The following is a 14,796-nucleotide window of genomic DNA, read 5'->3' as shown; positions in this document are numbered from 1 at the left end:
GATGCAGGGGACACGGGTTCGTGCCCCGGTCCGAGAGGATCCCACATGCCGCAGAGCGGCTGGGCCCGTGAGCCATGGCCGCTGAGCCTGCGCGTCCGGAGCCTGTGCTCCGCAACGGGAGAGCCCACAGCAGTGAGAGGCCCGCGTACCGCAAAAAAAAAAAAAAAAAAAAAAAAAAAAAAAAAACTACAATGAGGTATCACCTCACACCAGTCAGCAGTCAGAATGGCCATTATCAAAAAATCTACAAACCATAAATGCTGGAGAGGGTATGGAGAAAAGGGAACCCTCTTGCACTGCTGGTGGGAATGTAAATTGATACAACCACTATGGAGAACAGTATGGAGGTTCCTTAAAAAACTAAAAATAGAACTACCATATGACCCAGCAATCCCACTACTGGGCATATACCCTCAGAAAACCATAATTCAAAAAGAGACATGTACCACAATGTTCACTGCAGCACTATTTACAATAGCCAGGTCATGGAACCAACCTAAATGTCCATCAACAGATGAATTGGTAAAGATGTGGCCTGTATATACAATGGAATATTACTCAGCCATAAAACGAAATGAAATTGAGTTATCTGTAGTGAGGTGGATGGACCTAGAGTCGGTCATACAGAGTGAAGTAAGTCAGAAAGAGAAAAACAAATACCGTATGTTAACGCATATATATGGAATAAAAAAAAATGGTACTGATGAACCTAGTGGCAGGCAGGGCAGGAATAAAGATGTAGACATAGAGAATGGACTTGAGGACACAGTGGGGGAGGGGGAAGCTGGGGTGAAGTGAGAGTAGCATGGACATATATACTCTACCAAATGTAAAATAGATAGCTAGTGGCAAGCAGCAGCATAGCACAGGGAGATCAGCTCCGTGCTTTGCGACGACCTAGAGGGATGGGATAGGGCGGGTGGGAGGGAGGCTCAAGAGGGAGGGGATATGGGGATGTATGTGTGTGCATGTGGCTGATTCACTTTGTTGTGCGACAGAGGCTAGTGCAGTCTTGTGAAGCAGTTATACTCCAATACAGATTTAAAAAAAAAAAAAAAAACAGAAGAAGAAAGCAGAAGTCAGGCAGGGGAAGATTTGCCTATAGAAGAAAGGCACAGAGAGATGCAACATTGCTGGCTTTGGAGACTGAGGAAGAGGCCACATGCCAAGAAATGTGGGCAGCCTCTAGAAGCTAGAAAGGGCAAAGACACAGATTCTCCCCTAGAGCCTCCTGAAAGGAATGCAGACCCACCAACACCTTGATTTTAGCTCAGTGACACCCATGCCGGACTTCTGAACTACAGAATTGTAAGATAATAAAGTTGTGTTGGTTAAGCCACTAAGTTTGTAGTAATTTGTTACAGCAGCAAATAGAAAACTAATACAGTCCCAAAGGTTATCCCAATCACCCTTGGTATGCTTCAGTGCACAATAAAATAAGTAGCCAGGTCACCAGGCTAGGAACTAATCATTCCCTTGGCTTCACTCAGCTTCCCAGTGCAGCTTCTGGCCATTTAAATGCCACAAAGTAAGAGACTGACCATTAATGACAGTTCCCACCCCTGAAGATTTGGATTCTAAAGGTCTGGGACACAAGAACGTCTATGTATAACTGGTGACTCTATTAGAGATGGTTGGTGGTCCACACTTTGAGAGACATTCATTTTACTCACAGGAGCTTACAATTTAGGTGCTAAGTAAATAGAATTCTAGTCCATAATAGATGAATAAATATGCATACTTCCAAAGAGAAATTAACAGCCAGGGCAAGGGTAAAAGGCTGGAAATGGCCCAGAACACATAAATCCTTCCACATGCTTATGTTAATAAAAACGTGTCACAGAATTAAGCCAGATGAGATCTCTGTCTGCTCCCTCCAGTGCTTCAGGGCTCTGGAGCAGACAAAACAGAGTGCTGGCAGCCCTGCAGACCTCTCACGAAAAAGCGTCCCTGGTGAGCACAGCCCCCCACCTGTCCTACCTGTCCCACCTGCTTCTTTATGAGGTGGTAATGTGCTGGCCCAGGGTGTGTCATCTTCAAACTGAACCCAGCTGCTGATGGCTGAAGCCAGGTCAGGTGGAGGCTGCTCAGGGCTCAGGGGAGGGGAGGCCGCTTCAGAGATGAGGCCCATCTTTTCAGAAGAGTCATCGTGCTCTGAGGGGGAAAGGTCCTGAGAGCCTCCATCCACCACACGGTTCTCCCCAGAAGAGATCTCGGACTGGTCTGAGGAAGACGATGGTCCTGGGAGGTGCTCTTCAGTGCCTCCTGAAACAGATACCAGAAACTACCATCACATCATGCGAGGAAGGCCACTCTTCAGAACTGTCTTGTGGAGGAAAAACAAAGGACAGGCAAGCAGTGATCAAAGGACTCACCATTACAGGGTGTGAGGGCAGACAAACAGCCATGCCCACCTGCCTCTATGCTTAAAGAGTGTTTACCTTAAAATGTATAAAAACTATACCCTAGGATGTCCATAGCAGTCTCCATGCAGGCTGAGACTGGGAGTCTTGTTCACTATTCTTATCCTACCATCTACTCCAGTGCTTAGGGGTCACAAACAAAATTCCTACAGAGGCCGAGCAACAGATAGAACTAGGTCGAATTAGAAAAGCGAAAGGCAATGGGGAATGGTGGAGACTGTGGCTCAACAGGAGAGCTTCTGTCTGGACTAAAAACATTCAAATTCAAACTCTGCGCAGTCCAAACAACACACATCTGCGGGCCACCATGTGCAAACCCTGCACTAATGACCAGCTAAATATGGCACAGAGGCCCTTCCTCTAGCTTTTGTATCACTGCATTGGTCCTGGAACATTTAATAGCCTTCAAAAATTTGTTTTTAAATAACAGAACTAGATCCCAATTGTGGTGGTGATTACACAAATCTACACGTGTGTTAAAATTCATCAACTGTAGACCAAAAATGACCAATTTTACTGTAGGAAAATGTTTAAAAAATAAAAGTACTGATGTGAAACTCCTTTCTCCCATCACTAGCCAAACAAACAGGTCTACCTGAATGTAATTATTTAGATAAGCGCTGTCCTAAAAAAGTAAAAGGTGGGCCATATATGAATTTTAAATTTTCTAGTAGGCACATTTTAAAACTAAAAAGAAACAGGCAGAACGACTTTTAATAATACGTATTTCATCTCAGCGTGTTGAAAATGTGTAACATCAACATGTAATTGATAAAAAGCTGTTAATAACACATTTAACTTTTACTAGGTCCTCGAAATTCAGTGTGGGTATTTCACATTTATAGCGCATCTCAATTCAGACGAGCCACATTTCAAAGACTCGATAGCCACAGGGCTACCGTATTGGACAGCACACCTGTAAACTCGCACTTTCCAGGTGCTGTAAACGAAGCTGGGACGATTTCAGGTGGCAGTAGCAGCGGCCGTGGAACAGAAGCAGCTGAGGTGGTTCTGTAAATAGCTCCCGCATCCCACCTTGACCTTCATCCCTGAGCACAGTTCCCCAGAAGTCAATCTAGCCACCTTCATCATGATCACGGGTGACAATTATGAGCCCTTTCCATGTGCCAGTCACTGCTGTAAGTACTTTACATGTTAATTCATTTAATCCTCACAAGCACCCTGAGGTAGGTACTGTGATTACCCGTACTGCACAGATGAACCACCACCCAGGGAGGTTAAATCAATTATCCACCCAAGGACACATCACTCATCCATAATGGAGCCAGGATTTGAGCCCAAGGGATCTGGCTCCAGCTCCTGTCACTCTTGACAATTATGCTTTAAAAACTGAGACCATCCGAATTGCTGTTGGGAATAATAACCGAAAAGACTGAGCATAAAGTAATTTGGAAATAGGAAGTTAATGTTCATTGGAAGAAAGCAGCCAATACTTTTGGTGTTTCCTGGTCCTTGTTTGGGGCCCTAGGTTCTAAGATGTTTCCTCCAGGCTTCTAAGTGGAAGAATCTGGACCTGAAGAAAGTGACAAACTGGCTCTGTTTTCCGTATCAAGATCCCCCCCCAAAGAATGATGAAATAGAAGCCATAACAAGCAGGTGTGGTTCTTTGTTAATCTTTTCACTTAGGCGATGGAAGTTCTCCTTACCCTCAGAAGGGACAGGAAAGAGCGGCTCCTCATTGAAAGAGACCCACTCCGACTGGTGGGTAGCGATCACATGGTCCAAGGTCGTCATGCTAGGAAGGTGCTGGTCATCTTCACACTGCTGGCCTCAGGCAGACCCCAGAGCAATGCCTGGGGTGGGGTGGGGTGGGGGTCTGGTAGCACAGTGGACTTGGGCCTGGGGTCTGTTATGGGGGTCTCGCGGAGAGTGGCACTCAGAACGTAGACAGATTAGCCTCTCTTGCCTTTGGTTAATCTGCCAAGTGGAAATCTGTTTAAAAAATAAAAAGTAAAAGGGATAACCATCACATTATAACCAATCCACTCAGGTCTTGAGCTTTCAACACTGCCCACAAGGAGGTCTGAGTCGTTTCCAACCTATTTAGCTTTCTCTATCCCTGTCTTGCCTTCACTTCTCTTACAGAAATATCTGCTTTTAGCATCAAGATCTCTGTATGTGCCTTCAAATCAGACATAAATAATCACGCAGATTTTAGCAATTAGATTCTCCAATTTTCCCAGTTACTATATTTTGGAAATACTTTTATCTATAAGGCCATCATTGTAGAACAAATATTAAAATTTTTCAAAGTGCTTTCACTTTCCTTTACCAGATGGCAAAATAAAAGCATGTTCTTTCCTATTAAATCAGTGTGGTTTTTTGCCTTAGGCAGGTAGCTCTTTGCAAGCCTGATTTAAATCTTTGGCAGAAACCCAACCATCTCCAGATGGTATCTCCAAGCATGATTTACCAATCAAGAAAAACAGAAAAGGAGTCATCTTATTCATTTGGAGTAAGGGGGTAGGGCATATTTACTTTAGTGGAAAATGTGAGTTAAAGAAACACATTTTCACTCTAGGACAGTTTGAATTAGTATGTAAAAGTCTAGCCTTTACTCACATTGCAATTATGTTCCATGTAAGGATCTTAATAGACTCATAATATTGCTTGTACAATTAATGTCTTTTTACAACTGGCACCTAACTCTTGATCTTATAATGAATTAGTAAAATCTGAATTAATGTTTCCACATAAGAGCTACTATCCACCTTGAACAGCATCAGTTCTTATTAACTGAATACTCACAATATTCACTTCAGTCTAGAATAATTTAACTTATAGCCTTCTAGCTGGTGCACAATAAAAAGAAAACATTGAAATTTTACTACAGGTTATTATCTGCAGTAAATAATCTATGCTAACGATAAAGAGAATAGAAACATTTAATAGCTTTTGTTTTGGTAATTAAAACAATTAGTTTTGTTGCATGATACTTCCTAAAAACAAGTAATGTTTCCCACAGAATCTATAATTTTCAGAAACCTATTTTCATACCATACTTTGACTGAATAGCCATTGTAGTTGGGTAAGAATTATTATAATTCTTTCACAGAGGAAGAAATCTGGGCTGAGAGGAGTTAAGTGACTTATCCAACACTTTTGCTGTTTCAAAGCCTTTGTTTGGTGCCCTAAGATTCTAAGATGTTTCTCCCAAGTTTCTAAGTGGAAGAATTCACACATCCTAGGATAGTGACAAATGGACTCTTTTTATTCCATAGTAAGAGACCACCAAAAAAATGATCAAGCAGAGGTCATAACAAGAAGGTACACACCTGCACCAAGCTAGGAAGTAACAGATGCAACACTTGAGCCCAGGTCTTCTGATGCCGAAACACTCTAATCTTTGGGTCATAGCCACGAAGAAAAATACTAGAGAATATATATAGACTACCACCAACTAAAGTACTTTACAGACATTAATGACAATGGAACCATAATGAAATGATCAGTGAAACTGCTCACTGGAAATCTGCCAGGGAATCCAAGCTGTGCGCAGAATGGAAAGTTCAGAAACCTCTCTTCCAAGTTCCTCTCCTAAGATCCTTACCAATCACAGGACCAGACATGTGCTAAAAGCCTGGAGAGTGAGTGCTCCAAACCAGATCTCACCAGAGAACCAGGCAGGGCCCACGGACCCAAAGAGCTGATTCCAGTGGGCTTCTCCCATTAAGCCTTTCTCAAGCCCGTCAAATGTTAGCATCACTCAATGTGGCAATGGCTGCAGGCCAAGAAAAGACAGTAAAATTGAAGAGTCAGATTCCCCCTCTCCCAACAACAGCAGCATGCAAACCAGTTCCAACAACCACCACAAAGCCACAATACTACAAGTCCACGTGCTGACATTTGCAGCATCATAGCTCAATGGGGAAAACATCCTGCCCATCCCATGATGATGAATCCAGCGAAATTCACGGATGAGTGTGGGTGGATGAGGGGAAGGGGAAGGAGAGAAGGAGAAGGGTGAAAATAATGGAGAAAATATCTAGAAATTTTAGAGCTCCAAGATTTTAAAGGCCAGTAGTCCAGCTCTCAAGTTTTACAGATGGAAAAAAAAAACAAAAAAACTGAGGCCTAAGGAAATCAGGCATAGTAACAACAGAGATTGAAATGGGCTCAGGAGTTCCACTGTCTGGATTTGAGTACTGTATGGTCTTTAAGCCTCAGCTCACCCTTCTGCAGCAAAACTCATGTCATAATTTTAAGGATTAAATAAGATAACATACACCAAGTGCTTAGTACTGGGACTGAAAAACCCTATGTAACAATGACGATGATCATAGCAGGTGAGCTTACAGAGGGCTTACTGAATGCCAGGCCCCAATCCAAGCTCTTTATAAATGTCAACTATGGTCATCGCTACCGTAGGTAAATGACTCACACAAAGGTACACTGTTTGCCAGTCGAAGTCTTGGGACCAGAACATAAATTGCACAAAACCACCCCGTTTCTGTCACTTACACATTCTGATTTTAGTGATTTCCCTTTTCAGTGCTTTTTAGAGCAGTTCTCCCAGATGCTAAACAGAGTCACACACTCAACTTCCTCTTTATAGATGCAAGCGCTTTCTGGCTGAGGAACCAAGACTACTACTCAGACGTATGAACAAAAGAAGAGCCCCCAAGATTTATCTACCCTTCCTCAACTTGCCCATCCCAGATCCAGACATGGCTGGTTACAGACCATGAAAAGTCTCAAGAAAGGCTGGGGGAACAAATTTATCATGGGGAACCGCCTATCATAACCCTGTGAAACGGATTCTAGGTATTTGCCATGAAACAGCTATATCCAGTGAACCCTGAGATGCCTGACCCTGAAGAGTGCTGGGCGAGCAGCTGGAAGCCCTCAGAGGAACCTGATCATTGTGAGGCTACGTTCACAACGGAATTGGTTTCTCTGTAAAAACCTCACCCCGTTTTTAGAACATGAATCATAAAGTGAGGCTTAGAATCACCACAAGCGAGCAGTGACTCACTATCAGTAGCAGTGCTGACCAAGAGACACTAAAAATCTCACTAAAGTCTCTGGGCTGCCATTCCAGAGAGAAGCTTCTTCCTCGGCTTCCCTTACACGCTAAAATGGGGCGGGGGTGGGGGTGGCGGGTGGAGAATGCAGTTGACTGATAAGATGGGAGTCCGAGAAATAGTTCTGCCTTATGCCAATCTTCTAATATGCATTCAGGAGCCCTAGGTGTCCAGAAACGTATCTGGCACCCTTGGGATACTGAGCGATCAAGCAGCTTGCAATCTAGCTGTGGAGATGAAGATGCTCAGGACAGCAAACACGACAAATCTGGGAACAACTGCTTGCTGGAAGACACACCAGAAATGCCGTGACAGTATGGTCATAGATCTGCAAGGGCTGGAACCATAAGGGACTAAGCAGGTTTTTGGATTTGAAGGACATCCTTGGTTCTGAAACACTGGAAGGGAAGAGTAAGGACATCCTTGGGACAGGGGTTAGTCTAAGTGACAATTAAGAATCAGACCTTCATGGGACTTGTTTTTGGACCAGTAAAGAGGTCAGTCTGATGACTGCTGAGGTATCTACTGGGGAAATGTGGGGAGAATGGACTGATGGACCTTAACAGCTGAGGAGAAGAGTTCAGTGGGAAATGGGAAGTTGGTGAAAGTCTACAAGCAGACAGTGACCCAAGAGATGTGCTTATGGGAGATAAACATTCCTCAGACTGTACCGAGCAGGAATTTGGTGATGGAAGCTATCAGCCACAACAGGACCCTAATGTGTCGCACAGAGCCAGGGGCCAGCATCATCAGGAACGTGTACTGGGTACTCTGTGCTGGACCCATTCTAGGACCTGACTGAGACAGCATCACTAGCCTCTAGTAGCTTACAGTAGAATGCAGGGAGGTATGACAGTGATATAATAACACAATAGGCTCTTTAACCTATTGTGACAAGTTAGCCATCAAAACAATGACAGCAACCTTATAGAGAGTTAGGGTGTTAAGAGACTACCGAAGGCTTGAGCAGTAGGTGGTCATGAGCTGCATCTTAAATGGGAAGGGAGAGCTCTGAGAAAATGAGCAGAGGGGCAAAGTCATTCGAGGAAGAAGGAGCAGAAATGGCATGTCTAGTTCACAGTGAGTTACGCTGTTTATCTGAAGAGGGTGGGAGTGAGTTGAGTGCACTGGAAAAGGAGGGGTTGGGACAGTGACAGTTCTCAATTTTAGAATGAGTTTGAACTCCTGAAACCACCCTTTCCGTTCCCACAGCCATTGCCTTGGTTCAGCCCCTCAATGTCTCTCATTCAGACAATTACTAGTCTATTACCTCTCTCCCTGCCTTCAGCATTATCCCCTCTAACCTATTATCCAAACTATTATGCCAGCGTGGTCTGCTTAAAACCTGAAGATGCCCATGCCACAGCTCTGCTTAAAAAGTCCTCAGTGGCTCCTTTCTTCCTGTGTTAGCCAGAGTCAGTTTTTGTTGTTTGCAATGAAGAACTCTGATACACGGTACCCTTCCTTGACTCCCACTAATCCCACTTGTTCCTTATCCACCATGTCTTCTGTATGCTGGTAGTATCTTACCTACTCTCATTTATCAAATGATAATGAACCTGTTTGCTAATATGGCTATCATGTCAATTAGCCTGTGAGCTCCCTGAGGAAAGGGACTGGATTTTGTTCTTGTGGATATCTCCAACTCTTTGACTAGGTCTGGCATTTAGTAAATGTTTATTGAGTAAATAGCTGAATGAATGAATGAAAGAATGGACAAATTAACTTGTTTTACCACATAGTAGGTAGCTTCTTCAGGTCTTCTGAGCTGGCAAATGTTTTAGAAAGGTTAATTTAAACACCATGTAGGACTTTCCTGGTGGTGCAGTGGTTAAGCATCCGCTTGCCAATGCAAGGGACACAGGTTTGGGCCCTGGTCCAGGAAGATCCCACATGCAGCGGAGCAACTAAGCCCATGCGCCGCAACTACTGAGTTGGCACTCTAGAGCCCGTAAGCCACAACTACTGAGCCCGTGTGCCACAACTACTGAAGCCCACACGCCTAGAGCCCGTGCTCAGCAACAGGAGAAGCCACGGCAATGAGAAGCCCGCACAACGCAACAAAGAGTAGCCCCCACTCGCCACAACTAGAGAAAGCCCGCACGCAGCAACAAAGACCCAACGCAGCCAAAAATAAATAAGTACATTTTTTAAAAAAATAAAAAATAAATAAACACTATGTATAAGATAGCTTGGGAAACAACCTGGATACAGGGCAACTTGTCCATTCCCCTTTCTCTTCGATCTAACACTGTGCTATTCAATTCCAACAGCAGCCACTAGACACAGGTAACTATTAAAATGTGGTTAGTCCAAACTAAATTAAATTCTTTTATAGTTTCTATTTCTCTGCTGAGATGCCTTTATATTCACTCATTCTGACAATATTTTCCTTTAGTTCTTTGAACATATTTATAATAGTTTCTTTAAAAGCTTTGTCTGCTAAATCCAACATCTGGACCATTTGGGGATTAGTTTCTATTGACTTTTTTTTTTTTTTTTTTTACTATGGGTAATATTTTCCTGTTTCTTTGCATACCTAACAATTGTTTAGGATACATGAAGACATTCTAGATTTGATCTTCCTCTGCAGAGTTGATTTTTGCCAGAAGTCAAACTGTCTGCCCACCTTGATCTTGCATAGGCTTGCATAAACTTGGTCTTCCACTTTGTTGGATGAATCTTTGCAAAGTCAAAGATGTTCCCCAACCTCCTCTAACTACCGCAGGATTCAACTTCCAAACTCAATTTCCCTTGCAATTTTTCTTGACAGCACTTGGCTCTAAGCTTTGTTAGGGTAGATTTAAAGTAGGCCTTACTCTAGGGCAAGTGTTGGCAAACTATAGCAATGAACTAAGTCTGGCCCTCTGCCTTTTTTTTTGTTTGTTTGCGGTACGCGGGCCTCTCACTGTTGTGGCCTCTCCCGTTGCGGAGCACAGGCTCCGGACGTGCAGACTCAGCGGCCATGGCTCACAGGCCCAGCCGCTCCGCGGCATGTGGGATCTTCCTGGACCGGGGCACGAACCCGCATCCCCTGCCTCGGCAGGCGGACTCTCAACCACTGCGCCACCAGGGAAGCCCTGCCTTTTTTTGTTAAAAAAAAAAAAGTGACACTGGAACAAAACCATGCCCATTCATTTACATGTTGTCTTTGGATGCTTTTGATCTACAATAGCAGAGTTGAGTAGGTATGAGAAATATTGAATGGTTCACAGGGCTTAAAATAATTACCATCTAGCCCTTTATATTAAAAAAAAAAGAAAGAAATTTACCAACCCTGCTTGAAAGTATAGACTTTTGCCCCTAAGACACAGATTTTCTGTGTCTCTTCTGGATGCTTGGGATATTATTAAGGTGTTAAAAGGTTTTTCCACTGTTTCTGGGCTGGACCACCAGTGTCCCTTAGTATCAGCTGCTTGACCTTTAGTATCTCTGTCCAATTCTCAACCCTGGAGCCGCCATTTTTGGTAAATCTCATATAGTTTCCACCTGTTCATGGGCACTCTAGCCTGGCCAAGGACTCCCTGGGTACACCCAGAGAGTGTACCCAGGGAGTCCTCTTCCCCCCCAGCCCTATGCAACCCTCTCCTCTCTAGTGCACTGCCCTGTGGATTCTAGCTGCTTCAATTGCCCCAAACTCAGATCTGTGTTTCCTTAGTTCAGCAGGAGTGCTGTGCTCAGCTGAGACTCTAGCATACTCCGCTGCAATCAGGAAACCCTCCCCTGGAAGACAGCCAAGGTGAGCATCAGACTCACCTCATGAGTTTTCCTTCACTCAGGACGGAAATACTGTGCTTTCTGTTGACCAATACCTGAAAACAGTTACCTGATACATTTTGCCTGGTTTTGTGGTTGTTTACTGCAGAAGGACCAGTTTGTTAACCAGTTATAGCAAGAACTGAAAGTCCTCCCCTGAAACATTCCTTACTGACTTGTGCTCATTTTTAAAAAAAGAAAAAGACACTAGTGCAGATCATCTATACTAGGGTGATTTTATACTGATGTCCTGGAAATATTAATAAGTTTTACAGAACATTTATAAATCATATGAGAAGGAAAAGAGGGTTTCATATAGCCATATGGATTAAATCCATCCTTTCAGAGCTGGGACAATGTTCTATTTTGTTAGGTTAGCTATGCTATAAAATATCATAAAGTAATTCTTGCTTGGTTAGAGGTTATTTAAATCTGAGAATTTAGTGATCTTCCTTCTATATCTCTTTGTCATATGTATTCAACTAGACAGTTACTTTAAAAATCTCCGCATCCACTTGTTGGGTTTTGAGGTTACTGACAAATGCTATCCAGCCTGCTATCAAGGGTTTATGCAAATACATCTTAATCTAGATCCTGGTGCCAATTCCAAACTCCAAAGTAAAGCCTCAAATTTTTCCTGGTCAAGGAAAAGCAACTAAAGGTCAAAAGGAAAACTGAGAAGAAAGGAAGAATGGGAAAAAATAAGACTGTGTGAATTCTTTGTATTTCTTTAGAACTTTCTTCTAAAATAAGACATTCAACAAACTTACACTGAGCATCTACTAAGCACTCAGAATTGTGCTCAGTACAGTCATACAAAATAATACCAAGCATGGTTTTACACTCTGCAGCCTCTGTCACAGTGGGCTACAGAAATCACAAAAGTTAGGGCTTCCCTGGTGGCGCAGTGGTTGAGAATCTGCCTGCTAATGCAAGGGACACGGGTTCGAGCCCTGGTCTGGGAGGATCCCACATGGCGCAGAGCAACTAGGCCCGTGAGCCACAACTACTGAGCCTGCGCGTCTGGAGCCTGTGCTCCGCAACAAGAGAGGCCACCATAGTGAGAGGCCCGCACACAGCGATGAAGAGTGGCCCCCGCTTGCCACAACTAGAGAAAGCCCTCGCACAGAAACGAAGACGCAACACAGCAAAAATTAATTAATTAATAAACTCCTACCCCCAACATCTTTAAAAAAAAAAAGAAGAAGAAGAAATCACAAAAGTTTAGTCAGGAAGTTAAAGTAACAATGTTGCTTGCTTCATAAATTCTCAGAATAAGCAGAAGCCTGGAAGGCCTGATTACCCTGTGACAAAGACCTAAATCAGATTAAGGACTTGGAACACTGCTTCTTTTCCTTCTTCTTTAAAATTCTTTTCCTTCGTGAAAGAACAGAGTTCATGTTAGATAGATAATTATTCTATCATGTGATTTTTCTTCAAAATAAACAATCTTGATGGCTGTGCTATCCAACAACTTCATGGCTCCACATTCAGAGTCAAGGATCTATGTCACACTTGACTTGCAAAACAGGTTGCCTCTGATCTCGGTGCATTCCTGAGGCAGTGACCCGTAATGACATCCCTAGGTAGCTGAACAGTATGTCACATTCAGTGAATAACCCTGGTAGGAGGTCAAGCTTTAAAGTTTGTGGAATACTTTCTAGCACCTTGAACTCTTAGAAGATGGCTTACTCCATCTTGTAAACTCATCTCAGCTTACTTCAGTTTTACATCTGGAATAGAGATACTAATATCTCCCTGTATGAAAGTAGGAAGTTGGTGTGGATAATTTCCTTTCATCTATATTTTAGATGTTCTATCATGAGACTGTCAGTTTCCTAGGAGTCTATAGGAGTGTGTGGGTTCCAATGGCCATATTTCCTAAGCATAACCCTAAAACTTTCCAAGAAGCTTAACAAAATATTGTTATTATATTTCTTTGAAGCTGTCATAGATTGTAAACTGCATCTAATTTCAGAGATTATAAAATATTAAAAATTGTATATATACATACATATATTTCTTAGAATCCATGAAATACATTCTTATTTTTATACCAAATACTTACCAAAAACCACAATTAGTATATATTTCCAGGATGCAAAGAAACTCATGGGTAATTTCAATCCATTTTTATAATAACACTGAGATAAGTAAAGCAGAAATTTCTCTCACTTGATAGGTAAGGGAACTGGCTCAGAGAGGTTGCTTGACTAGTCTAAGGTCACACAGCTAAGCATGACAGAGGTGGGACAGGATTACAAGTCTCTTGACTCTAAATTCTGCATTTTTTCCACTATACCACATTCTACCTTCCAGAGAACAGGTATAACAGATATGTTAGCTACATCATCAACATCCATTTCCTCTTATCATCCAGCACTGGAGGATAGGTCATTATTGGTTGAGTCAATCACAATAATTCCTATTCCTGCTTTCCCAGCCTCCCTTGAACCTTTGGGTGGCCACTTGGCTAAGTTCCGGCCAATGAGACATAAATGGAAGTATGGTCAGAAATAAAGCTCTGAGAAGTGTTTTTTATCTATGTTCTGTTTTGCATTCCCGATGAAGATAACAGATATTACTCATGCTGTCCTAATCCTACTCATGTTCTCTTTTTTTCCTGCCTTGAATACAGTCATGATGGCTGGCTGGAGCTACTATAACCACAAGGAAAGGCTAAGAGAATCACAGAGTCATTGATCCTGATGTCATTGAGCCACTGAACCAGATCAATAATCACTCATCTCTATATATATTGTTATGTGAAAAAAAAATTTTGGTTTAAGTTATTATAATCAAGTTTTCTGATACTTACAGGCAAATGCAATTCTAATAAAATAAGAGAGAGAAATTGTGGCAAGCAAAATTCTATGATGACTCCCATAATCTCCACACCCTGGTGTTACTATTGTGATTATGTCATAGTACATGGCAAAAGGGATTTTGCAGATACAATTAAGGTTACTAATCAATTGACCTTAAGATAGGGTGACTATCCATGCAAGCTTAAGCTAATCAACGAGCCCTTTAAAAGGAGAGAGTTTTCTCTGGCTGGTAGCAGAAGAGGAAGTCAGAGAGATTCAAAGTGTGAAAGGAAGGTTCCCCACTGCTGAGATGGAGGCCACAGGGCAAGGATCTGAGGGCAGCCTCTAGGAGCTGAGAGTGGTACCCAACTGAGAGCCAGAAAGATAAAGGAGACAACAATCCTACAACCACAAAAAACTGAATTCTCTCAACAAAAGTCACAAGCTTAGAGGAGATCCTGAGTTCCAGGTGAGAACACAGTGACCAACCCTTAATTTCAGCCTGTCACATACTGGGCAGATGATCCACCCAGGCTGTGCCAGTGCTACAGTTTAAAAATGGGACAAAAGATACAAGATGCGGTTAAGGTTCTCGGAAGAGAGGATGCGGTTAAGAAGGCACATCTTGGGGCCCAACCTGGACTTATTGAATCAATTCTGGGAGTGGATTTCAGGAATCTGCATTTCAGCAAGCTCTTCAGAGGAAAGGTCAAGTGAAGACAAGTGGCCGTGTGCTCTATAAGAGAGCTTTTACCAGAAACTGAA

At 42.8% G+C, this 14,796-nt stretch overlaps 1 protein-coding gene across 7 annotated transcripts in view; it reads right to left on the bottom strand.

Annotated features, from left to right (window-relative positions):
* STON2 (stonin 2) overlaps positions 1-14,796 on the bottom strand; it is a 152,146-nt gene that overhangs the window by 113,486 nt on the left and 23,864 nt on the right. For 5 of the 7 annotated variants that reach the window (XR_013827216.1, XR_013827217.1, XR_013827218.1 and 2 more), the window contains exons 2-3: positions 4,091-4,376; positions 1,981-2,265 (exon numbers count right to left, since the gene is read on the bottom strand). The exons of 1 other annotated variant lie outside the window; for it this stretch is intronic. Coding sequence is in view for 3 of the 6 variants with exons in the window: in XM_079913959.1 (XP_079770085.1) it covers positions 1,981-2,265; positions 4,091-4,178 (373 nt within the window). In the remaining 3 variants the exon portion in view is untranslated. The remainder of the gene's footprint in view (positions 1-1,980; positions 2,266-4,090; positions 4,377-14,796) is intronic. One more of the 7 variants, XM_079913960.1, reaches the window with a different exon arrangement.

Source organism: Stenella coeruleoalba (genome assembly GCF_951394435.1).
Source record: "Stenella coeruleoalba genome assembly, chromosome: 2".
NCBI classification, from domain to species: domain Eukaryota; kingdom Metazoa; phylum Chordata; class Mammalia; order Artiodactyla; family Delphinidae; genus Stenella; species Stenella coeruleoalba.
Note: the sequence above shows the minus strand (reverse complement) of the source record. Positions and strands in the feature narration are given on the sequence as shown.